This window comes from Pelobates fuscus, chromosome 11, assembly GCF_036172605.1.
Source record: "Pelobates fuscus isolate aPelFus1 chromosome 11, aPelFus1.pri, whole genome shotgun sequence".
NCBI classification, from domain to species: domain Eukaryota; kingdom Metazoa; phylum Chordata; class Amphibia; order Anura; family Pelobatidae; genus Pelobates; species Pelobates fuscus.
In genome coordinates this window covers 34,823,749-34,851,529 of record NC_086327.1, presented here as the reverse complement: position 1 = coordinate 34,851,529, position 27,781 = coordinate 34,823,749, and the positions used below count along the sequence as shown (strand labels likewise).

Genomic DNA, 27,781 nt, shown 5'->3' with positions numbered 1-27,781 from the left:
GCACTCATACACACTGCACTCATACACACTGCACTCATACACACACTGCACTCATACACACACTGCACTCATGCACACACTGCATTCATATACACACAGTGCATTCATACACACACAGACTGCACTACTACACACACTGCACTCATACACACACTGCACTCATACACACACTGCATTCATACACACTGCACTCATACACACACTGCACTCATACACACACTGCACTCATACACACACTGCACTCATACACACTGCACTCATACACACACTGCATCCATACACACTGCACTCATACACACTGCACTACTACACACACTGCACGCATACACACACTGCACGCATACACACACTGCACGCATACACACACTGCACTCATACACACACACTGCACTCATACACACACGCTGCACTCATACGCACACGCTGCACTCATACGCACACGCTGCACTCATACACACACACTGCATTCATACACACACACTGCACTACTACACACACTGCACTCATACGCACACGCTGCACTCATATGCACACGCTGCACTCATACGCACACGCTGCACTCATACGCACACGCTGCACTCATACGCACACACTGCATTCATACACACACACTGCAATCATTACACACACACACTGCATTCATTACACACACACACTGCATTCATTATACACACACACTGCATTCATTATACACACACACACTGCATTCATTATACACACACTGTAAATAAATATTCAATTAATATATTTTTTTAGGATCTAATTTTATTTAGAAATTTACCAGTAGCTGCTGCATTTCCCACCCTAGTCTTATACTCGAGTCAATACGTTTTCCCAGTTTTTTGGGGTAAAATTAGGAGCCTCGGCTTATATTCGGGTCGGCTTATACTCGAGTATATACGGTAATGCAGAGCAGTAACAAGCAGCATATTTCAATTATACTTTCAAAAAAAGTTCTTTGATGAACATTAGACATTTATAAAAAAAAAATATGTCCAATCTTGAGCATTTGAAATATGACACTATATATATATATATGGCACTATGCCTACCCTAAAACAAAGTAAGTCAACACTTATTGCCATGACACTATTAATTTGTTTTTTTACATTAACAGGATTTGATATTCCAAGATAAAGCAGAATACAGCACTATAATTCCAGCACCTAAGAAATAAGCCAGGTAATATGAGATTGTGTGATCATATCACCTTATTTTGCTATTGTTTAAGTCTTTATTGTGGAGAAATCATGCATTGGACATGTACAATATAGAGAAAGATGTTAATAAAAAATACAAAGTGAGAGTGAAGTCATATATTACCAAAAGAGTTACAGGCTGAAAAGTTATCTCAGCGAACTCAAGCACAGAGAATAGCATTAGTCTAAACTTCACACTTTTTGATAATTAAGGAACCTGAAGATAAGGTAAGAAAGGTTGTAGATGATGGAAGAGAGAACAGAAAGAACAGCAAAGTGAACGGGTGTGGAGAAGGTGGTGGAGGATAGAGACAGAAAAAGAGGGAATAAAAAAGGGGGAAGAAAGGAAGTGTGGCGAAACCGACCTTGCCACGTGTCCTTGGAGGGGGCTGCTTGCCCGCTTCTTGCCTTTGGACTATGGACCCGACTTTATGTGAATGTGTTAACCCAGATAGCTATGCCATGGAGCCCATTCGTGTAGTTAAAGACTTCGGCTCCATGGCAATTGAACTGTGTGAATAGGATCTGCGCGCTATTCGGTAGTTTTGTGCGCTCAGATCCCAGCTATCTGGGGATATGTGAAATGTCTGTGTGTTATGTGTAAAAGGTGACTTTATGTATTTTAAAGTGTTTTACTGTCTTTGTGTCCCCATGTGCTCAATGGAGTCTGTCTCTGTCCTGGGAGGTAATTGCATTACTTCTCCATTGTCTCCAGGAGAGAGGGCTCTGTAAAACCGGTCTGAGCCGGAAAGCCATGCTGGCAGGGTTTTTAAAAGATACTTTACTAATGTTTGAACCCCTGGTCTGATTCATGCCATTTTTTAATATGTTGTTCCCCTGCATAGATTGATTGTGGATATGTATTTTTATGTGAATGTGATGTATGGTTTTAGAGTTATGAAAGTATGTTTTAACTGTATGTATAATTGAGTTTCCTCTCAGGATAAGGGGAGGGAATATGTGGGATGTAACTGATGTGTGAGTGGTTGTTTTATACCTCCCTGTGGGCGGACCTGTATTTGTAACAACTGCAATAAAAACCAGGCTGGGTGTGCCAGCACCTCAGATTCTGCTTGACCCTCAAAACTAAGTGTCGTCTCGTAATTGGATTGTATGCTGACTGCCAGGAGTGTAAGCGGATTGTATGCTTTTCCTGTTCAGCTATTCCAGGGTTCGTGTGTTTCCAGTTCGGGAGTTGGAAGATTTGTAGAGTTTGCAGTTCGGGAGATTGGTGCTTGCAGTAGCTGCTTGTCTATCTGCAAGGGGATTATCGCCTAAACGGTTTTTATCCTCTTGTAGGTCCGTTACAGGAAGTGTCTCTTCCTCTTCCACTGGACAAAGCTACAGTGGTCATTGCTCTTTTTCCTCTGGATGCCTTCTCTCCGGTACTTCAGCAGTGATTATAGCCTCTGCCCCCCACCCTCCAACACACACACTATTGTTGAGGCAAAACAAGCTTTATTGCACACATCTCTATTTATACAGCACAAATGTGGATTCCCCCTCCTTGTGGTCCTCCACAATTCAATGACATGTACAGTAATCTCCATCCCCTGTGACACTATCTGAGGTCCTAATTGGTTTACTCGCAGCTAACACAATAGCCTCCCTGCTGTGTCATCCTATACATAGAGGTATGTTGTACAAAAAGTCTTCCAGAACCTCTTTTCCCTGGACTGCATCCCCATACATTATATGTCTCTGGATAGCTCATCACCCAGCTACTCTACTGTTCAAATAGCTTCAGATTGGAGAATTTGCTCCAAAACAACAACATTTTACCATGTTACGGTTATTCTCCAATCTGGCGAAGAGTTTGAGGCATGTAGCTGGTTAGTCCTGGTTAACAAAAGGGGTTCCTGGAGCTCTGGGAAGAGGAGTGCTCTCAGGTTTTCAGATATCCTCTGATGCCTCACCACCTGGCATTCCCTCCAAATGTTGCTGTGATGGGTGGCCGGGGAACCGAGCAACACCTGAACAAAGATTTGCTGGATCACAAAACCTTTCTGATCCAAAGAACAGTTCCACAGTGATTCAGTATATCTCCCAGTCAGGTGCACAATGTGCAGAATGGGTCCAGGCAATCCCCAGAAATCTCCAACTCTGGTTGGGAGGCACACAAAGCATCCAGAGGGTCTCCATATCCACTTCTCATAGTGAAAATAGCCCTTTGTCCATGGTGGGAATGATGTCCCTGACAAAAAGTAACAGGTGTGTTCAATTACAAATGATGTTTAAGTGACTTTGCTATGTATTGTACACATCCATATCCATATGTGTCTAAAACTTGCCTACCTACTTGTCACTCTGTCTTTTTAAACTATACTATGTCCATGAAGTTTGCATATACTGACATGTTTATTCATCTTTACATATAGCTAAAGTAGTTTGGTGAATCAGGAGACAAGAATTAGATGACCTCTGGGTAAGCAACTACTGGATTCATCTCCTTCCACCTTTCTATAGATCAGCTTTTTCAGCTGTCTGTGTGAGTAGATCCAGAAACCTGTATGCTGTTGATGTTTGGTTGTTAATGTTTGGTTGTGAGGACTGAATAATGTTATATATCCTGCCACAGTGGTGTTGTTTCTTACATGTTCTCTGTGCTAGTTTAGTATGATCACACAACAATCTTAAAGGAACACTAGAAGTACCATAGCCACTTCAGCATGCCTCCCCCCCCCCCCCCCACAAATTGACTTAGTCAAAGCATTTGGTAAAAGTTTGACTTCTCTCCTGGGATCAGCGGGTGCCACTCCCTGCTTGCTCACAGCTAGAAGCTATCTTTTGTGAGCTAAACCTTGATCAAATGATGCTCTCAAGCTAATGAGCTAGCATGGCAGGGCTTAGCTCAGGAAAGATAATGGAAGATCATTACAGGAGCCTTCGGCTCTCACTTTCGACTGTAAAGAGGAAGGGAGCAACACCTGGCAGACCTCAGTTAAGAAGTGAAACCATTAGCAAATAGTGTGACTACTCACACTGTGGGGAACCAGGGCAACCCTATCACAATAACCACCACATCGCACTTCCGGGGATTATATTGCTTGGAGTGTTCCTTTAGATCCATATACTATAAATTCATATTCTCATTTCTCTCATTATATTATTTGTATCTTAGGTTCCCAGGAACAAAACCTGAACAGAATGGAAACCATTTGCAATGAAGAACTTTCTGTATGAATCTAACTGCAAAATGAATCAAAATAATCAGCCCTTACTGGCATGTAATGAAAAATTAAAGGACTGGTTGTGTACCTCATGGAAACTTTTTAAGAAAATGCCAGCTGAGATGATAAGTTACCAGTGCAGAAATGTATGAAAAGATGTGTGACCCTAAGCTGTGCAATTAATCAAGCTAATAAACTGTAATTTTTTTATGAAGAATATCCCACTGGAGACTCAATTCATTTACTTATTTCTGGCCAGATACATTGAACTTTTCTGTTTGCTGTAATAGTTTCAGTTTAATTCCCATCAGATTGAAGATCATTCTCCTTACAAAAAGCATAATCCTTGGGCAGACATTCACCACATTCTAATCCCCATGTAATGCTAAGGTGGAGCGAAGTCTAGAGCCCAACCATCTGAAAACTGGTGTCACTGCCACTGGTGTCTCAACTTATTAATATTACCTGTTGTCAATAAGACAGCACAAATCATTCTTCAAAATCACAACACTGGCATTAAGGTATACTGTACTGCCAGGAATACAAAGCTGTATTGCTGGCACTACCGATCCCTCTGCCTCCCCCCCCCTCCCTCACATCCCTCCTACACTTTAAATAAAGGGTTAAAAACCCTTTATTTACTTACCTGATCCCAGCGCCGATGTCTCTCGAAGCTGGATTGAAGCTCTGCCCCCTCCTCCATCCCACGACGAGCAGGGTGTAATGCACATTAGACCTCCCCATAGGAAAGCATTGAATCAATGCTTTCCAATGGTGAAAAGTCTGTCGCTGGAAGTCCTCTTGCAGAGCGTGAGGATGTCCAGCATCAGATAATGGACCAAAAGTCTGTTTTGTTTCCGGAAGCCATCTAGTGGCTGTCTGGTAGACAGCCACAGAGGACAGACTTAGAGCTGCAGTGTAAACATTGCAGTTTTTTGTTCAATGCAGTTCAATGATTTGAAAGTATATTTTTTATGTAGTTATGAATATTTACAGATAATAGGAGTAAGAAATGTTTTTTTACAGGAAAAGACATTGCATCTTGTTTTATATTTTCACTCATTTATTACCTCAAGGTGTAACACATTGTTGCATTAATGTATATGTGTAAATGTAATTGTCCTTTAATTAAAATTAATGAAACAAACAAATTGTATGTACATATAAAGACTGCAAAACTTGCCTAGTTTAATCCCTTAACTCCTTAAGGACCAAACTTCTGGAATAAAAGGGAATCATTACATGTAACACATGCCATGTGTCCTTAAGGGGTTAAGGAAGCAGGCAATTGTACACCTTTGTTCAAAATGTTAACAGTTAATTTCATAATACTGTTTATTATTTGCAATAAAATACACATATTTGTTTTCAGAAAATGACTCACAAATACAACAGTACCCCCATGTACAGATTTCATGGGTTTTTGGCAAATTACCAGTTACATGGGGCAATTATAGGACTTTCCCCATTTCCATATTTGCACATTGAAATTTGCCAGGCTTTTTGGTTTGCTGGGCCTTTAAGACTGTATGGCAACCCAGAAATGAGAATTACCCCCATTGTGGCATACCATTTGGAAAAAGTAGAAATCAAATAGAAATATTACATGTCAATATAGAACTTGCTCATTTCAGTTTGCCAGATTGATTTTCTGGGTCTATGTTGCCTATGAGACCATATAGCAGCCAAAAAATGGTATACCATTTACAAAAGTAGTTTTTTTTTAGTAGTCACTTAGTCACAAACCCAGGCCAAAGTCAGCATTCTTTTTTTTTTTCTTTTTTTTTTGGGGGGAGGGGCATTTTTCACACAAAAACTGCACTTCCATTACCGATATCATCATCATGATACATTTATTTTCATTTTTTTTACAATTAATAGTTTTTATTTAGACTCAAGGTTACTGCAAGTGTACATAAATAATAATACAAGAGATGGATCATACATTGCGATATTTTAATGCACTGAGTTCAAAACATCACAGTGTTTAAAATCTTCAGAATTTAGTGTTTCACCGGGTCCAGAGGGACTGCCTGTCTGCCCAGGCAGTCTCCTCGCGGTCACGTGATCACTCGATCACATGACCGCAATAGGTGCCTGTGTATCTGCCTGCAGGGGGACTGTCTGTGCTGACAGGCAGTCTTCCTGCAAGTAGAAAATCAGAAATAAAGTTTTAAAATAAAGTAATAAATGTAAAACAAAATATATATATATATATATATATATATATACATGTATTACATCTAGATATAATATGTATATGTATCTTATATATATAATGTCATATTAAGTGTATTTTTATATTTATATATACGTATATTAATATAAAAATACACTTATATTTAAATTATAGTTTATAACTATATATATATTGTGTATATATATATATATATTATAAAATATAACTAATAAGTATATAAAATAAATTAAAAAATGTAAAATAATTTGTAAGAATTTTGAAAATTATATAAATATATGTAATTTTATTCTAACAGTATTTTGATATTAATATATATATATATATATATATTTATATAAAAATACACTTAGAATAAAATGATATATATATATATATATCTATGTATGAATAAATAAATAAAAATAATACGAACTATATTTATGTCCATATACATAATTATATAAATAATTTCATAAATATACACGTAGACTTCAAATATATAAATATGTATATATATTTAAATTCTACGTGCATATTTATGTGTTTAACCCTATAACTTTCTAGGACACCCTAAAACCTGTACATGGGGGGTACTGTTTTACTCAGGAGACTTCGCTGAACACAAATATTAGTCTTTCAAAACAGTAAACCTTATCACAGCGATGATATGGTCAGTGAAAGTGAATTTTTTTGCATTTTTCACACACAAACGGCACTTTCACTGATGATATCATTGCTGTGATAGGTTTTACTGTTCTGAAACACTATTATTTGTGTTCAGCGAAGTCTCCTGAGTATAACAGCACCCCACATGTAGAGGTTTTATAGTGTTTGTGAAAGTTACAGGGTCAAATATAAGGCTTGATTTTACCTTTTTTTTTCCTGGTAGCCCAGGAATGATAATTGACCACATGATGGCATACCATTTGCAAAAGAAGACAACCCAAGGTATTGCAAATGGGGTATGTTCAGCCTTTTTTAGTAGCCACTTAGTCACAAACACTGGCCAAAGTTAGCGATTGTTTTGCATTTTTAACACACAAACAAATATAAATGCTAACTTTGGCCAATGTTTGTGACTAAGTGGCTACTAAAAAAGACTGGACATATCCCATATTGAATACCCTTGATTGTCTACATTTTAAAAATATGCACATGGGGGCGTGGCCTGACCGTTCATGAGGATAGACGTGTGAACGTTCGGCTCCGTGAGCAATCCCCACAAAGCAGCGATTAGAACAGCATTCAGAGAGAGATCACCCCCTTCTCTATAAGTAAGAAGACTAGCTGCACCTGGGGCGTCATGGCACAGCATCTTCAGAAAAGAACGAAGGTGAAAGAGGCTCCTAAATTACAGATTTCAGCCATGGCCTCCCCTCCGCGACGCACACAAGATGGCGCCGAAGGGCCTACATCACCGGCCTCGAGTTCCGGACAAAGCGATCTTACCTCGATCTCGCGCAAAGACCTCCCTGCTACAGAATCAGCGATTCAAATGATGCTCAATGGCTTACAAGCATCCCTACGGGCAGATTTTGCCCAGCTATCCAAAGAAATCAGGGCAGAAGTTAAAGCATTGGGAGATCGTACAGATCGCATAGAAAACAAAACCAAAGAAATTATCTCGGCACATAACAATGTTGTGACAGCCGTTGATACCATGGAGACTAAAATCAATTTAATTTTCACTAAACTTGCAGACCACGAAGATAGGGAAAGGAGGAACAATGCCCGGGTAAGGGGCATACCGGAGGGTGTGGGCCCAACTGAGCTGGGAGAATATACCTGCCGGATTTTTCGCCTGCTGGCCCCAGATCTACCAGAGTCAGCACTACTACTGGACAGGATTCACAGGTTGCCTAGGCCTAAACATCTACCGCCATCAGCTCCGAGAGATACCATAACACGGGTGCACTATTACACTACTAAGGATATCATAATGTCAGCTGCAAGGAAACAACCTAACCTACCTGAAGAATTTAACAACATTCAGCTGTTACAGACCTCTCTGCCCACACGTTAAGAGCCAGAAGGAACCTCGCGCCGATAACAAGCGCTCTACGAGCAGCAGAGATACCCTACAAGTAGGGCTTTCCAACACGCCTCATCGTAAAAAGGATGGAAGACGGGAAAAAAGCGCTAGCTGAATGGAACTTACCTTTCAACGCAGGTTACGCAGACGGCACAATCGCACCCTCTGCGACCAAGTCACCTCTAAAAATCACCCACGATTGGGAAACTCAGCGTCCAGTTAAGTGACTTAAAATATTCAAGCCCGTATAGGCGTTCGTCCAGCGGACTAATTTATACGATACATGTCCAATTGATGCTCTGGACTGGTGACATTTATTTGCTTTTGCTATAGATGTGTAGTTTTTCTTTTTTATTTATTTATTATTTCCCCTTTTCTCTGGTTTAAAGGAATTCGGCACATGCCGTGGAGTTAGTGCGGATCACAGATCTGCAGATTTGAACCCCCTACACCACTCCCAGGCACAGGTCCCCCCATTAGCCGCACAACAACATGGCAACTAAAAGGAGTAAAAGGGGTCAGACCCTCAAACATGGTTGCCTCCGGTGAGGAGCAGCGGCGTTAACACTTCCTTTAATGACCCATTAGACCTCTGAGACAGGTGTATACCTAGAATAATTCCACAGTGTTCCGTGATCTTTAGTGGCCCCGGCTGAGCCCGCACGATCCATAGCCCCATCGCTTCAAACAACTCCCTCCTGAACTATCAGTACTAGACCGGAGCATGCTAAAATATCGCTAAAGTATCACCAGTAATACCACAAGATATTGCAGGTCACTATCTACACATTAGGAATTAAGCCAGGATTGACTGATAACGATACTAATTTCAACTGGTGTCACAGTATATTTTTCTCTGATGTTCTGTAATGCATGATTTGGTCACTAACTCATTTTTACCTTGGGAGCACATGCGACTATATGCGCCCTACCAGACACAGGAGGCAACCTTAAACATATACCTTAAACATATATCACATATGACCGTAACTGAACATGTATTGGCATTGATAGTTGCACCATCTAAAGACTGGAGATAAATGTATACCTAGTGTTTGAGCCCTATGACGCTACACGTCACTAGCTTCCCTACGCTTCCAAACTGTTGCTAGGCTCCATGGAAACCTGGGTGATGTCTCGAACAAACCACAGGAGATGATCTCTCCCAGCACGTATGGGGATTCTCTGACCCCCATAAGGGCTTAAATGCCCAGCAACACCAGGATTCTCAGGTCTCCCTTTCGAGACCTCTCTACTGTACATAGTTGGTTCTATTTTCCCAGTTACTCCCCCCACCCTACATTCCTATCTCCCCACAAGGTGCTTAAGTACTGTCATACTAAAACAGTCAAAGTTTTTTATACAAGACACACGTCATCTCATTCAGGCCCTCTAAGGGTTCAAAGAGTTGCACAGCAGGTATATAATATAACCGAACCTAAATTTAACGTTCAGTCTCATGCCATTTCCTCTTTCCTATCACTCAAGGAAAATCAGCAACCTAAGCCATGACTCTTAACATTATTTCGGTGAACGCCAAAGGGCTAAACACACCACATAAAAGACGCATGGCCTTACTAGAAGCACAAAAACAGAAAGCCCATATAGCATTTTATCAAGAAACACATTTCAAAACATCTAACCATCCGAAATTTTCCTCCAGACATTTCCTGATAAGTTACCATAGCACCTATAAGACAAAAAAACGAGGCGTTTCTATTCTAATTAGTAAGGACGTGGCATTCCAACTAGTGAAAAAAATATGCGACAAAAAAGGCCGCTATCTCTTACTTCAATGTACTATTAACAATGTACAATACACGCTGGTCAACCTATATGGCCCACACACTGGCTGCCATAAATTTATTGAACAAATCTTGGTTTTGGCGTCGGCTTACAAGTTTGGGGACGTTATAATGGGGGGAGATACAAATTTCATTCTAGACCAATCTTTAGATACCACGTCCTCTCCCAAAATTTCGCGACAAACCATGAAGCAAAGGATTCGCTCTATATCTTGCATAGATAAGGTACTGCTAGCACATAACTATGCGGACGCATGGAGAACTTTGCACCCCTTAGACAAGGATTATACGCACTACTCCCAAGTACATGACACATATTCGGGAATCGACCGTTTTCTGTTTCCTTCAACCCTACTTCCGAAATTAGTCAAAGCGGACATAGGTATCATTACGTGGTCTGACCACGCCCCAATTACAATATTAGCCACACAATACCCCATTTCTGGGACCCGTACATGGCGCCATAACGATTACCTTTTAAACAACCACGAACTGATCACACAAATCAAAAAAGAACTCCACACATACTTTGTATTAAGCGATGTAGGAGAGATGAACATTGACACCCTGTGGCAAGCTCACAAAGCCGTCCTCAGAGGACAGTTCATTAAACATGCTAGCCACAACAATAAAAAGAGAACTAAACACTATATAGACATACACAAAGAACTAGCCACACTCACACGCACGAACAAAACACATCCATCCCACAATATTACTAAACGGATCCTTGAGCTACAATCTACCCTGAAAAATATGGAAATGGAAAAAACAAATTACCTCTTAACAAAATTGAAACATAAATTTTTCCATGATGGAAATAGAGCAGGGAAAACCCCACTTAAAGCGAGAACTCCAACGTCTAAAATCGCCTTCCTTACTTCAAGCCAAGGCAATAATATCACGGACCCACAAGCGATAGTCGACTATAGTGGCCTCTATAATCTAGCACAGACCCAAGCTTGCCCACCCCCTAAGCAAACCGATATAGACCTGTTTCTGCGAGACACTGACTTGACTAGTCTCAACCCAGAAGAATGTCAGGCTCTAATTCAACCGTTCTCAGATCAGGAAATAATTGATACCCTCGACCAATTACCAAAGCGCAAATCCCCAGGCCCTGATGGCTTTACAAACCTGTACTATCATACGTTTCGAGAGATCTTATTACCATATATGAAAAAAAAATTTAATCAATGTTTCCAAACAGGTTCCACAAAGCTATGCTACAAGGCCACATTTCGACCTTGCCAAAACCTGGGAAACCACCGACTCAATGCTCAAATTTCCGACCGATATCCCTACTGAATTGTGACACTAAAATATATGCCAAATTGCTAGCTAACAGGATGAGCCCGATATTAACCCGTATCATACATAACGATCAAGCAGGCTTCATCAGAGGCAGGCAAGGATCCGACAACACCAGAAAAATCCTAAACATCCTCTCCCACATTGCAGACCAGAAAACCGAAAGCATGCTATTGGCTTTAGATGCGGAAAAAGCCTTTGATAGGCTGAACTGGGCTTATATGATCTCAGTTTTAAACAAATATGGCTTCCCACAAGAGATGATCCAGGGTATTTTGGCGTTATATAGATCCCCTACCGCGCAAGTGTACAACTCAGGCTTTACCTCTCGTCCTTTTACCCTCTCTAATGGCACCAGGCAGGGTTGTCCACTTTCCCCTCTTCTCTTCATTCTCGCCCTAGAACCTTTAGCGTATAAAATTAGGAATGACCCATCAATATCAGGTATAGATATAGGCCCCTCGACCTTCAAATTATCGATGTTCGCAGATGACATTTTATTGACAGTTAGCAACCCTACGACAACGATACCTCGCCTCATCTCCCTCCTGCGTGAATATGGTAATATATCTTATTATAAACTTAACAATACCAAAACACAAGCACTACCCCTCCACTTACCGTTATCACAAACCAACTTGCTTCGACAATTATTTCAATTTGACTGGAGACAAAACTTTATCACATATTTAGGAGTGAAGCTAGCACTTCATGCTCACAAAACATTATCGCTGAACTATGGGCCGCTCTCACAGACTTGTAAGTCGCTTTGCAACCACTGGAAACATGTATCATTATCATGGTTGGGGCGAATAAACACCGTCAAAATGGTGTTGTTACCAAAAATTCTCTATGTATTTCGAATGCTCCCGCTACAGGTACCACCACAAACCCTCAAGACCATCCAAGCCATGATATCCAGATTCATCTGGAACAAAACTAAACCACGCTTACATATATCTATACTGCAGCAGATTCAATCTAGAGGTGGTCTAGGGGCGCCCAAGTTAGCCTCGTACAATGAAGCTGCCATTCTAGACTTTGCTATTCGTTTCCATGCCCCTAAACACACGTTTCAGTGGGCCGATATGGAATCCGACAGATCCAAACCGCACCCTTTACTCCACACTATGTGGTCCCCCAAGATACACCGGCCACCAAAATTGTCACTATATCCCACTTCCGTATTGATGCTTAAATACTGGGACAGGTTGATGGCCACAGTAACCGAGAAGGGGAAATTCTGCATAAACGCCCCAATAGAAGCTTTATCTGGATTGACACCTTGGCTGTCCTTAAAAATCTGGACCAAGCACGGTGTGAAGATTATCAAAGACATATGTACACAACAGGGACTCCAGCCATTCCCAGTCCTACAATCCCAGTATCACATCCCTAACTCTTGTATTTTTCAGTATCTACAGTTAAAAAGTGTTATCTTCACCCATGTATCCATAAACCCTCAAATCCAGCCATACCGGCTAAAAGACACAATGGAGATTCTAGATAGATGCCACAACTCACCACAAAAACCCAAATCTTTGTCGTTGTGCTATAGGAACACACTCGATTTTAACACCCCCCACTCCTTCACCTATGTACAAAATTGGGAAAAAAGAGGGAATGCCAATACTTACAGACACATACTGGCTCTCAGCACTGACTGCCCTCTCGGGCCTCACCTCCTGTTTTTCTCACGTAGAAGCGCATAAAAAGGTGGTATACAGATGGTACCTTACACCACAAAGACTCCACCAGATATACCCCAATACAAGCCCGAAGTGCTGGAGATGCCTGACAGATATAGGTAACATGATGCACATATGGTGGGAGTGTAAAGAACTATTGCAGCTCTGGACACTGGTCCACTCACTCCTGCAACGAGTGACTCACCTTGACTCCGACCCTAACACTCCTACTGATCTTCCCGACTCATTTGAAGAAAGCAGATAAAAAAATAGCGTCCTTAATAATTTTAGCGGCCAGACATCTAATAGCCCAAAATTGGAAAACCACTAGGTGTCCTTCCCGTAGAGAATTAATAGATAGAATAACGCATTACTATAAATACGAGCTCCTAACTTCTACCTCCCACACGCTCAGAGCACAGACTGTTGAAGTCTGGAAACCGTTTCTAGACTTGACCCGCCAAACCATTTCAACTGACAATGGGACCAAGGGGCTCACCTCACAAATACTATAGATCCTTGAAACACTGCTACTCCCTCATTAGCAGAGTCAGAAAAGACACCTTAGACTAGTGCAACCTCTTATACGGTCCCAAAGGTCCCAACGGTATCAATCGATAGAGTAGGCTAACTTCTTTGTGAGCTAGACACATATAAGGGTCCTACTGCTTTATTACCATGCTTTATTACCATGTTATATTACCATGTTATATCGCCTTGTGATAATTGTATGACATGCTGCAAAAATTGTACAAACTGAGTGCCTTGACTGTACTGATCCCCTTCCCCCCCTCCCCTTCTTTATTCTGTACCCGTCTACCCCTCCCTCCTTGTTTAAAAAAAAAATTTAAATACTCGAATTTTTGTATTCGGGAAATAAAAAGTTTCAATTGAAAAAAATATGTACATGTGGGGTGTGATTCAGAGATTTATGACTGATAACAGTGTTACAATGTCACTACTGATAAATGTAAAAAATATATAAATTGAAAGAGCAATTTCCTACTTGTACTTATAGCACTATAACTTGCAAAAAAAAAGCAAAAACGCATGTAAACACTGGGTGTTTTTAAACTCAGGACGAAATTTTGAATCTATTTAGCAGTTTTTTCATTAGCTTTTGTAGATAATTAAAAGATTTTTCAAGTAAAAGTCCAAAAACATGTTTTTTTTTCAATTTTTCACCATATTTTTTTTTTAAAAGTCAAATATATGACATGATACAAATAATAGTATGTAAAGAAAGCCCTTCTTGTCCTGAAAAAAACTAAATATAATTTGTATGGGAACCGTAAATGAGAGAGCGGAAAAATACAACTAAACACAAACACCACAAAAGTGTTAAAACCGCTCTGGTCCTTAACGTACAACATCGCAAAAACAGGCTGGTCCTTAAGGGGTTAAAGGATCACTATAGGGTCAGGAACACAAACATGTATTCCTGACCCAATAGTATTAAAACCACCATCTAGCCCCCCTGGTCCCCACATGCCTCCATAAATATAGCAAAATCTTACTGTATTCAAGCCGGAAGCTGTAGATCTGCATGCTGTTTGCCTAAAAAAAAACAAGCAGTCTGCTGACATCATCAGAAGTCGTAGCCTGATCCAATCACAATGCGTCCCCATAGGATTGGCTGAGACTGACAAGGAGGCAGATCAGGGGCAGAGCCAGCATGATTCAAACACAGCCCTGGCCAATCAGCATCTCCTCATAGAGATTAATTGAATCAATGAATCTCTATGAGGAAAGTTCAGCGTCTGCATGCAGAGGGAGGAGACACTGAATGTTTGGATGCATTTTAGGCAGCCATGACTCAGGAAGGATCTATAACAACTATTTGAGGAGTGGCCAGTGAAGTTATCACTAGGCTGTAATGTAAACACTGCATTTTCTCTGAAAAGACAGTGTTTACAGCAAAAGCCTGAAGGTAATGATTCTACTCACCAGAACAAATTCAATAAGCTGTAGTTGTTCTGGTGACTATAGTGTCCCTTTAATAGTTGTCTATCATTGTATTTATCCTATGGAAGTACTTCAGAGAGGCTATAGCAGAGTTATCTTGTTGCGTTACTTCAGTCATGCATTGTTTATAAAACATGTACATCGTCATTTGGCCTAGTTGAGTTTGGCTGTCGGACTTAGACTTGCGTAGGATATTCTTTGTTGTTGTGTTTATGGGTAAATTGGTTAAATTTTTCCCAAGCTATTTACCAGTAATATCGGTTATTAAGGTGTTTCCGTTTGGGAGGTGTATTTTGTTTTCTGATTGGCAATTAATACAGGCAGGTTTGGTTAATTTGTTGTATGCACATCTGCATCGAAGGGATTGCCTTTGAGGACCAGTTGCGTGTTAGATACTGCTATGGTTTTGGGATCAGAGACGGGAAATTAAAAAGAAGTAAACATTTCCAGTAAATAGGGAAGATGTATGCCTGTGCTTTTTTTTTTTTTTTTAAAGAGCTTGGATATGTTTTGCCAGATGCTGGCGTGTTTTGGGCAGCTCCACCAAATGTGTGACATGTTCCCATTTCCTGATGTGCATCTCCAATAGTAGTTGCATATCTTGGGGCTAATGCGGTGTAGGCGAGCATGTGTTAAAAACCACCTGTACACAAATCTTTTAGCTAATTCAATATGCTTAGTGCATAATGTGAAGTTTTTGAAGTTTGTGTTAATGTGTTCCCATGTATTTTCAGGGAGTGATTTCTTTAGCTCAATTTCCCAAGCCTTGATAAAGCGGTAGTTTTTTAATTAAATTTTTTGGGGTAAAGCTGTATAAGTGGAAGAGATAAGCTTCCTCTGAGGTTTGATCCCTACAAGCATGCTCCCGAAGTCCGTCAGCCTGTGCCGATTAACAGAAGTAAGAGTTGATCATTTGTTTTTATTAACCCAGGAGCTTAATTGTATATATGAGTAGTCTGCTATTATTGGCAATTTGTAGACTTGTTGCAGCATTGTGAATGACATAAGAGTTTGATCCGTGTATATTTGGTGTAGAAAAAGGAGTCCATGTCTCTCCTAGATTCTTTTTTTAAATGTATTTTTATTATATTTTCCTTCCATATCAAGTAACAGATAACGTATAAAATCAGTACATGATATAAACATAAAAAAATAAAAAAAAATACACAATACATAAACATTTGTGCAGAAGGTGGGCACACACAAACTTTATCACTTCTACATCAGGTATCCCTCTATTCTTCTTACTTCAATCTTAGTGAGCCTGTATTTCCACCCTGCACAAAAACAACCTCCACCCGTTTTTGTCAGTGAGAGTTCTCTAACAGTCAAATTATCCTATTTCTGTTCTTAATCTGATTTTTATCTTTTTTCGATAAAATATATAATTCTTTTTCTTATTTTTCCCATACGCCAGAGGTCTTACTCGGACCATATTAAAGACATTTTCTCCATTCTAGTTTCTTGCTATTACTATTTTTGCAGCCATCAAGCAATGGGTTATCAACAATGGATCAATCTTCCTTATTTTAGGCCAGTATAGATGCAGTAGCATTATTTCTGGTGTTTTAAATAATGTTACATTGCATGGTTTATATATAATATTTTAACCCACTGCCACACAACAGACACTTTTTTTACATGTCCACCACATATATACATAGCTCCATCTCTTCTCTCTACAGTTACAACATTCCTCACTCACTCCTGAAGAGAATTTAGATAGTCTTGTTGGAGTCATATACCATAAGTTGGTCAGCTTAAAATGAGTTTCTATCAACGAGAGTGAGTGAACATACTTATTAATATTATATAGAGAAGATACCCAATCTTTTTCATCTATATTTATTTTTAACTCTTTATTCCATTTTCTGATGGCTGTAGGTGTTTCTATAATATTTTCTTCTATTAGTCTAAACAAGTCTGGAGAAAAGCTGTTTTACTTTATTCTGCTGTAATATTGTTTTTGTTATTTTATACAAATTTCCTTCTGATACCAATATGACTTTCTCCATAAAATGTTTAACCCTAATATAAGTAAAAATATCCTTGCCTGTCAAATGGAACTCTTCTGCCAACATGTTAAAAAATAAATAAAAAAAATTTGTCGCGGACTAAATCTTTGATTGTTTTTATATGTTTAGCTTTCCATGTAATTAAGGCAATGTTCTTCATTACTGTTTCTAGAGAGTTCAAACTTTGAAAGTCAAATATTTTATTTTCCATATCCATTTTCTTAATAATTTTATGCCATATTGGTATAATTTGATTCAGAATATAGGAGTTGGATAAATAACACTTTTTTATGTTCCATATTAAATCAACTGGGTTCTTCAATTGACTAGCTTCCAGTTCTATATTTAGCCAAACCTCTGTCTTATTTTGCTCTAACTGACATGTCATTACATGCATAGTTATACCAGCCTCACAATATTTTGTTATATTTGGGTAGCCCAATCCCACATTATTTATTCCTCTATATATAACAATGAGTTTTTTATCCTGGGTTTTTTCCCTTGCCACACAAAATTTGAAAAGTAATTTCTTACCATTGTTAACCATGGCGTCGGAATAGCATCCTAAATAAGTATATCCATTTCGGGAGGACATATGATTTCAAAGTATTTATTCTTCCTCCCCAGGATATTTCTAGTTTCCTCCATTCTTATAAGTATAAAATTGTATCATCAGCATAGAGTGACAGCTTTAGTTCATTTTTTTTGTTAAAAAGCCTTTAATCTCTGTACTCTGTCTAATTCTGTTTTCCAATACTTCTATAGTTAATATATATAGAATGGGAGATATTGGGCATCCCTGTTTGATCCCATTTTTCAGGTAAAACCAGGTTGGGCCTATGTTAGGTCCAATTGTTCTAGCCATTGGATCTCTATATAATGCCATGATTGCAGTTAAGAGCCATCCTTATACTCCAAATGCTTCCAAAATATGTGCCATAAAATCCCAGCTGACCTTGTCAAAAGCCTTTTCGGCATCTAATGACAGGATCAGTATGTTGCTTGAATTCCATTGTGATATATCTAATATTTCAATCAGTCTTCTGATGTTATTATTTGACATTCTTTCCGGTACGAAGCCTATTTGATCAGAATGAGCTAAGCATTTCAAAACTTCTATCAATCTATAGGCGATGATAGAAGAGAATAGCATAATGTCTATGTGAAGAAAATAGACTTATTTTCTGCATTTTCTTCTTTTATTCGTGACTTTCCGCTGTATTCATTTATTTGGGATTTATTGGTTCGGTAGATTAAACTACCGAACACGGACCACCCTCCTGTATCATTACCTTCAAAGAGAACCGTGTCCGGGTGGCCACCGTTCGTGTATGCGAATGCCACGTGGAAGAGAAAACAGCGGCCATCTTGTTTTCACGAAAGGAGGCAGCGGGACTTGGTCGTCGAGTGTCTGGAACTAAAATCGGACACTTGAATTCCTGAACCACCACTGAAACATACGAACGCCTGCTTCCTTTTGTTGCCGAACAGCTAGGAGAGCGCCATTCAGTAGTTTGGTTCATACGAACACGGGGAGCAATCACTCCTATGAGCCAGGAGGCTCCATTCGTGTTTTGATTGTTTTTATGCTGTTCTCTGAATTGACCAACCACACACACTGAAATCGTGGAACTGTTTTTGAGATACTTTTTGAGAACCCCGGAACAGATCTGGGTGAAATTTGAATATGATTGTCTTGTGTATAAAGGGGAGTTCCAAGTTTTGGGGAAATTGTGTGTCCTCTGCCTGGAGATAATTGGGTTATTCCTTAACTTATCTCAGAATCTCCCAGGCAGAGGGAGGGAGGATTTTACTGTAAAACTGTGTTATGATTTGTTGTTCCTTTTGTTTACTGTGGGAGGTCCTCTTGCAGGAGGATTTTCATAAAAGCCAGTGTGGCGTCAATATAGATTATTCCTGGGGGGGCAGAGCCTAGCAGCAGAAGGAGACAGTCGCACATTCGATGGGCTCTGCGCCCAATTTGATTAAACTCACGGTTCCCGACGGAAAACATGGGAGTGACAGTTCCCAACCGGACCACAAACGGCATGGGGAGAAAAACCAAAAAGCAGACGAGCACAAGCCGGGAGTAAACATTGGCGATCTGTTTCGCCAGGCGCAACGCCCACATAGAGCCAAAATTACTGCCGATCTCGAGGAATATACAGACTCCTCAGAAGATCTCAGCCTAGATGACTATGCAGGCAGCATGTTCGCTCCGTTGGCACAACAAGCTCCCACAACAGGGGACTCCAGGCCTGTCACGGCAATGGTGCTCAAAGACATGCTGGGATACCTACAAAAAACAATCCAGGCCGATGTGGCCCAGATACGTACAGACCTCATGGGCCTCCATGGGTCGTATAGGGAAGGTGGAGGCCTACAATAAAAACCCAGGCCCAAACCATAGCAGAGCTTCATCAAGAGGTGAAGACGCTCAAAGCGCACCAATCCAAGACGGAACAGCATTTTGTGGCGCTGGAAGATCAAAGGTGCTGCAACAACATGAAGGTCCGCGGAGTCCCTGAGGACATCCTGGCGGAAGAACTCCCGCACCTTAAGCGGAAACTCATTGGCAACCTGCTGGCACCCAGGCAAGCCAAAAATACAGAGGCAGAGGCAGTTTTCCGTGTCCCTAAACCCCACAGAGACCCAGCGACAACGCCAAGAGACCTTGTGATCAAGTTCTGCACATATACAGAAAAAACAGCAATGCTAGCTGCCCTTAAGAGTCCACGCCATATCAGTTCAAAAACATGACACTACAGTTTTATGCAGACCTTACAATGGCGGGGATCGCTACAACCATTTATGGCCTTATTCAGAAAGAGCAACATAGAGTACCGTTGGCGCACACCGCGGACACTGCAAGTTATGCACAACAACACGACCCACTCCATCACAAACCTGGAGGAGGCTACCGCACTGCTCCGGCCACTGGGCCTGCTAGAGGACCATTCATGCCACAAAGAAAGAGACCAGAGTCACATGTTGCCACCGCCACCTGAACCACAGGACTTTTGGCCCCAATACAAACAAAAGTACACTTACCCATTGCAGCCCGCAGCTCCCTTCGCAGCTCCCTACAGCTCCCTACATGCACTCAGGGATTCCTCCCTCAGCCATACTCCGACCATATGACACCGGGAACTACCAGAGGACACCCATGGCCTCCCACAGGGTTCTCTCAACCTAAAGCGGCCCATACTGGACCGCGAGACATCAACTCAAGGGGGCTCAAAATTGAGAACTTTTGGCATGCAAAACCGGAATGCGACAATGCTATTTACATATGTTTTTTTGTTTTTTTTCTGGATGACATCAGACTCTTCGCTGGGAACACCAATCCACCGGACTGGCAAAGCAGCCAAAATACTAAATGGACACTCTCTGGACTTTAATTCCCAACCCAGGTCCCCCTCACCACCCCTCTCCCCCTCCCCCCCACCCATACTGCACCAAGGCACTAGACACCTTCCTCTCGGTCTTGCAGACCACTCGGCCCAACACCCTAAGTGTCCCATGAGCAGGAAAGCAACATACACCACATAGAGTAGAAACCCACAGCACAGAACCAGCTTATTCCATGAATAGCCTCTTTCGTAGGACTCATGGTATTTAGACCGGGCCCGAACCACCTCATGTGAAGCGGGTCATACTGTCATAAAACCTAGTCAATCTCTCAACACGGTCAAAACGCTGAGTTTCCACTTAATTTAAATCCCCACGGAACAACGGGTGAACCTACAGCTCAGGGGTGACGTAAGGAAAATCTAAAAGCCCTGTCTGACGACCACTCTCCAACCATATTAAGCTTACTTAACCGAGAGAGCACTCTACCAACACGGGAGACACATCCACTGACAATCCTCCTATTCCCAGAGACCCTCTGCTGCAACTGCTATATAGTCTAGCTCTCATTTTACATACCTTGTTTGTATTTGTGTAGTTAACTAGCGTAAACCACTAGGTTTCCTTTAAACAAAATATTGTGCTGTTATCATATGCCATGCTGTTGACTTACCATATTGTCATTATTGTACTTGCCCATGCTGTCGTGGCTGTGCAGGATCTTTTGTTACAACATGCACAACAAAAATAAAGAATAAAAAAAAAAAAAAAAAAGATTATTCCTGTTGTACCCTTCATAAAGTCTAGGCTCATGCTTGGGGAATATTTTATTTGCTGGAGAGAATCGTCTTGGAAGCTGCATTCATCTACACTATTCCTCTACACCCTAACTGCAGTTATAATCACTTATGCTCAGCCATTGGGAAAGGAATAGTAGACCTCAGTAAGGTCTTAACAGTCTACGTTTATCAACGAAATTGGACGGTAGCTTTTGACATTTGTTGGATCTTTCCCAGGTTTTAGTATTGGTAAAATATTTGCTTTTAGCATTTCAATTGGGAACCTTCCTTTAGAGACAGCATTGTTAAAAGTATTCTTTAGATGATCTATTATTTGAGCTTTCATCTCCTTATAAAATTTGTTCCCAAAAGCATCTGGACCTGGAGTTTTATAATTATCTAGCCTATCAATAGCTCTTATAAGCTCTTCCTCTGAGATTTTGTTATTTAACATGCTTAGTTGTAAATGTGTTAGTTTGGATAGATTAGCCGATTTAATATATTCTTTAATCATATCTATCGGAGTTATATCTGGGAGATTATACAGTTTTGCATAATATTCATTAAAAGCTTGTCCTATTTCCTCGGGTGATAAACATATTTTATCATTTAAAATAATTGTGTCGACTAAATTGATTGTATTTCCTTTTTTGAGCATATTGGTCAGTATCTTATCCGCTCTATTATATTCATGATAGTACTGTATTTAATTTTTAATTTTGACAAGTTTTTCTTAATTTTATCTAAGGTCTTATTTTGTATCTCTATTTTAATATTCATTATTTTCAACTGATTCTTACTAGACGGATTACCGCAATTTTCTTTAGTTAAATTTATATAATAAAATATGAAGACTCGTTAAGTTTGCTCCATTTCTCTTATCTCTTAGGGTTTTTTTTAGCTTAATACAGTGACCTCTAATTATGGCTTTATAAGAGCACCATAAAGTATCATCCTCTACCTGTCCATTATTGTTTTCTTGGAAGTAAAACTTTGTAATTTTGTCTATATGATCTTTATATTCCTTATTTTGTAATAGAGTATAATCAAGTCTCCAAGTTGTATTATAGTTTCTTCTATATTTGGTTTTATTTAACTCTAAAGTTACACTGTTATGATCTGACCATGAGAAGACCAACGAAATACCCTAAATCTCTCACTCTTAGGGTATTTTGTTAGTCTTCTCATGTATTTCAATAAATAGGTAGTTAGGTTTCCTATTGCATTACCCTTTCTCTCATTTTTTGTATATATTAAGCAGTTTATTTGGCGCTCCATTTATACAGATTTTCTTTTTAATGATCTGATCATGTTGCTGGTTTAATTCCTATTTTGTGCGTTCTTTCTATTAACTCTATTCCTCCTAAAAAGAAATCTATTCTGGAATATGAATCATGAGGTCAAGAGTAGAATGTTAATTCTTTTAGCGAGGGGTTATTCACTCTCCAGATATCAAATAAACCTTCCATTTTCAAAACATTATTACAAGTTTTAGCATTTCTTTGGATATGTTTGTCACAGGAATTCTTCCTCTTAGATATCTTATTTAATGAAGGGTCATGTGTACAATTAAAATGTCAGGCAATAATCTTAAGACCTTCTCCCACTTTATCCACTCTATTTAATACTTGTCTCAGGAGACCCATGGGATTATTATTAAAGTAAATATTTTTTCATTAATTGTGCATATAACTATGATGAATCTTCCTTCTGGATCTTGATCTTTTTTTTTTATATTTATACTCTTTATTGAAAAACATTTTTCACAATACAATAAATAGACATAGCACAATGTTTAAGATTTGACTAACAGAAAATCTATCAATTCATTTGTAATTCTTATCAGAATTAACATAATATATCTAAATCCAACTTCTTCCCTCATATCAATCCGCTTATTATCTGTAGACTCGTCTCAAACCTACCATAAGACATAAACAGACATTAAACACTCATGGTCATATTGCAATTTACAAATAAAGAGCGAAACAAAACTCGCTGGAGCTCTGGAGGAGTTGGTCTTATAACATTGAAAAAAATATCACTTTTACTCAACTGCTGCTATATCCTAGCTTAGAGAGCCATAAGACCACATTCCATTTTTAATTGAAACTTCACTTGTTCCTTAACCATGTTGGTACTAAAGTTAGTTTCCAGTACCTAGCAATAGTCATTTTTGCAGCCATCAATATACGAACTATCAAGGGGACTACCTTGTTGGCTGCTTGCCGGATGTCTACTTTTTTTTTTTTTTTTTAATTCTTTATTTTGGTTGTGCATGGAATGAACAAACAGCCAGCGTGTGCCACAACAGCGACATGCGGTAGAATAGATGAACAATGGTATTACACGTTATGGCATCTGATATTCAGGCACATTTTTTATAATATTTAAATGATCTCTAATACAACAGTTTAGGTTCACGTTTGGTTTGGAATATGGTAACATAATGCACGTCATGGAGACCTGGTTAGAGAAGAGACATATGAGGAAAGCATGGCTTGTGCATGAGAATGTACACAGATTGTTAAGTAATAAGAGAATAAGATGAACAGGATAACAGTACTCATTACTAGTGTAGAGTGAGTTGCACGCTGTAGTCTAAGAGTGTGTAACATAATGATTATTAGGCTATGCACGTCTGAAGTTCACCAAGTTAAAATGGTAATGACAGCTGTGAGGTAATAGGGACATGTAAATTGACAAACTGCACAGGTATTTTACAGTGAGCATGCATAAGTGGATCTTGCCTGTGGTTGTTTGAATGAGAGAGGCAGGAATACACATTAATTATGCACTGGTTGAGGAGGTAGAATGAAATAAAATGCATAAAAACAAAAAAGCATGTAAATATAAGCTTAGAATAACCACTGGATGGGAATCTTGTATATTTTGATGTTGGAGTAGCAGTAAGCCGTTATCACCAACAGGCAATCAGCAGGAAAGTTGGATAGCACTTAACAAATGCCTACAGGTAGAGAGACCCAGTGTTCCCCGCAGGTAGTCTCTTCAATGGGGCTCCCCTTTTGGGCCCGGACCCTGTGACAGTCCATGTGGCATGTTTCCAGATTGGGATCCCTGTTTTTGGCGGGGACCAGCCTCAGCGGGTTGCCTTTCTTGCTCACCCGGTTTCCAGATCGGCTGGCCCCTGGGTCAGGACTTTCTCGTTGGTTCTGAGGTGTGTGGGAGTGCTGTATAGGAGTGTGGATGCAAGGGGGTAACTTGCGTGGTATGTGGCGTCGTGCCGCAGTGCAGTTCCCTTCTCGGGGGATCCGTTGGCGGGCGCGTCGGCGAGCCTGTCGCTTTGCTGTGTGCCTTTCGAGGTGAGTAGCTGTCACTTCGTCCTTCTTCCCATGCGTAGTTAGTATAGTGAGCCGTATGATGTGTTTCCCATGCCTGTGCTTCCAGTCTCTCTCGAGGTTGCAGGGTTTGGTGCTTGGCGGCCATCTTGGGCCCGACATGCGGTCTGCAGTACGGGCGGGAGACTTCAGGGTGCAGGCTTGTTGGTTTGGGTCTCGAGGGTGTAGACCGGGATCACCCCCCCGGTCCAGAGTGGGGGGAACGGGGCCGGTATCCCCACGGGTCCGACTCTAAGCCCCGAACAGTAAGCGGCAGGGCAGCGGCCGTCCGCCCCGCTCGCCTCCGGAGTAGGCCTTAAGAGAGTCGGGCAGGATTCCTCCTCCAGGGGACTGTAGCCTGTTGGGCCAGCCTCACCCTGGACCTCAGGGCTCTCTGCCCGTCTAGGGCAACCGCTTCCGGACGGTTTTGAGCCAAATTTCGTAGATAATTAGCTGTTTCTTATGTTATGTTGCAGGAGCTGGTCTCGCATGCGACCAGCCAGCTCGGCGGTCCGCCCCCGCCCCCCGGATGTCTACTTTTAATAGACATGTCTGTGGTGAAAAGGTTAGGTCAGCCAAGGTTAGAGCTTTTATCTTAAGTAAAATAATTTTCCAAAACAATTGGATAGACCCACAGTCCCACCACACATTTAAGTAATTCCCACATTCTAAGTTACATCTCCAGCAGTTAGAATTGTAGAAATTAGAAAATGTACTAATTCTACTGGGTACTATGTACCATCTGTTTACAATTTTAAACTGACACTCTGCTAGGTTGAGGCAGTGTATATTTTTATAAACTAAATTGAAAGCATCTCTCCATTGTTTGTAACTGATCTGAATGTCAAGGTCCCTCTGCCATGTTTTAATTATAGCATCCAGAGGTTTATCTGGGTCCCTCGATAAAAGTCTTATACCCATAGCTAATAGTTTATTTGGTGAGTCTTTCCTAAGTGTATTTTCTAACCAGATTATTTGATTGGATCTTTCTCTAACGACATACTGCTGACAAAAACCTTTTAACCTTAAATAGTTAAAAACCTCCTTATTCTCCGTTTTAAGGCTTGAAAATCCATCCAGGAGTTTTTATCTAATAAATCTTGTATTCTAAATACCCCCTTTTCTGTCCAACTTTGCAAATTAACATTAGACATATAATATGATAGATTCGCTAATGGTAAGGAGGGAATTAACTTATTGATTGTATAGACGTATTAGGTGTCTAATTTTCTCCCAATCTTTTAAGGTGCCATTCAAAACAGCACTGTGAGAGATAAAGGTAACCGTCCAAAAAAGTGGACTCAAATCTAGGAGCGGACCTTCAATATGAGTTAGGTCTTGTTCTAATTTATACCACATCTCATTTTTAGCTTTGTTTAGTTGAGTAATAACCGCATGTGAGAAACTTGACGCTTTTTGATAGTCTCCTAAAATAGGAACCCCCAGTCCCCCTGATTTCACTTTTAAAGATAACCGATTCAAGCTTATTCTTGGGTATTTACCTAGCCATATATATTTATTTATAAAAGATTGTGCTAGTGTCACCCAACTATCTGGACAAGGTAGAGGGACCATTCTAAATACGTAAACCCATTTTGGTATAATATAAGACCTAATTACATTAATACGGCCCTACCACGAAATTTCAAGATTTTTCCATTCTTTTAATTTCTTTGCTGTATATTTAAGGAGTGGTAAAAAATTAAGTTCCATTATTCTGTTCACTTCGTTTGCAATTTCAATCCCCAAATAGTTAATTGATAAGTCTGCCCACCCAAATTCAAATCTATTTTTAAGAATACCTATGCAAACCGGGGAAATATTCACTGCAAGAGCAGTTGATTTGTTGATATTTAATTTATACCCCGAATGCAGTGAGTATTCATCCAAACACTTTAGTAAAGCAGTAGAGGAGTTCTGTGGATCTGTTAGGGTCAATATAATGTCATCCGCATACATTGTCAGTTTAATACAATCGTTTTTGACATTAAGACCCTTTATTGCCTCGTTCCTCCTTATTGCAGCTGCAAGTGGCTCAATTACCATTAAATAGAGGAGCGGGGACAGGGGACAGCCTTGATCTTGATCTTTTTATTTAATGTTAATTTTTACAGCATTAGAGAAGAAGATAGCTACTCTGCATTTTTTACCCTCATTTCTAGATGCACATATTTTTAACGGGAAATATTTACTATGTCATCTCTTTTCATCTTTCTGACACCAATGGGTCTCTTGGACAAATGCGATTAGAATATCTTTTTTTTTAGATAGTCTTAAAAAGCCTGTCTCTTTTGTGGGATATTTAAACCTTGTATATTTATAGTGATTAATTTAACCATAATTAATATTTTTGATTTTTTATTGTCCTGGACAGACTAAGGGGCTCTCGCTGACAAACATTTAGACCCACAAAAAGCATACATATATCATATACATTTACAAACTTTACGATTAACAAAAAAAACATTCAAACTCAAGAGGATTCATGCGTACGTGCTCCTCCTATGTCATCACGCAACCATAACTGGTCTCTCCTAGATTCTATAGTTGAAGTTTGGTGTTAAGTATGTTAATGATTTAAGAGGCATGGCTAGGGATATGGGTGAGTGGGTGGTTAGGTTTTTAGAATACTTGTCCCAGATGGATGGTGTTAGGATTGTGGTTGGTAGACATTTAAGAACTAGTCATCTTTTAGACGGGGGAATCCACGTCATGACATCCACCTGTATGTTATTTGTCCACCCCGATTCTATCTGTTTCCAGTGTGGTTCTTGTGTGGCTGTCCTAGTTTGCATTATGCTGCTCAGTATGGCCCTGTGGTGGTGCCATTTGAAATTGAGGAGGCCCATTGCCCCTTCTCCAACATGGCGCTGCATAGTTTTAAGTCCTATGCAGGGTCTTCTCCCATTCCACACAAATCTAGATACCCAGCGTTGTTTTGTGCTAAAA

At 40.0% G+C, this 27,781-nt stretch overlaps 1 protein-coding gene across 1 annotated transcript in view; it reads left to right on the top strand.

Moving 5' to 3' along the window:
- Positions 1-4,529, top strand: part of LOC134578002 (carcinoembryonic antigen-related cell adhesion molecule 1-like) — a 68,255-nt gene extending 63,726 nt beyond the window's left edge. Inside the window, exons 7-9 of the mRNA XM_063436962.1 lie at positions 1,118-1,182; positions 3,578-3,624; positions 4,321-4,529. Coding sequence (XP_063293032.1) covers positions 1,118-1,177 — 60 coding nt within the window. The 3' untranslated portion in view covers positions 1,178-1,182; positions 3,578-3,624; positions 4,321-4,529. The remainder of the gene's footprint in view (positions 1-1,117; positions 1,183-3,577; positions 3,625-4,320) is intronic.
- Positions 4,530-27,781: the final 23,252 nt, after the last annotated feature.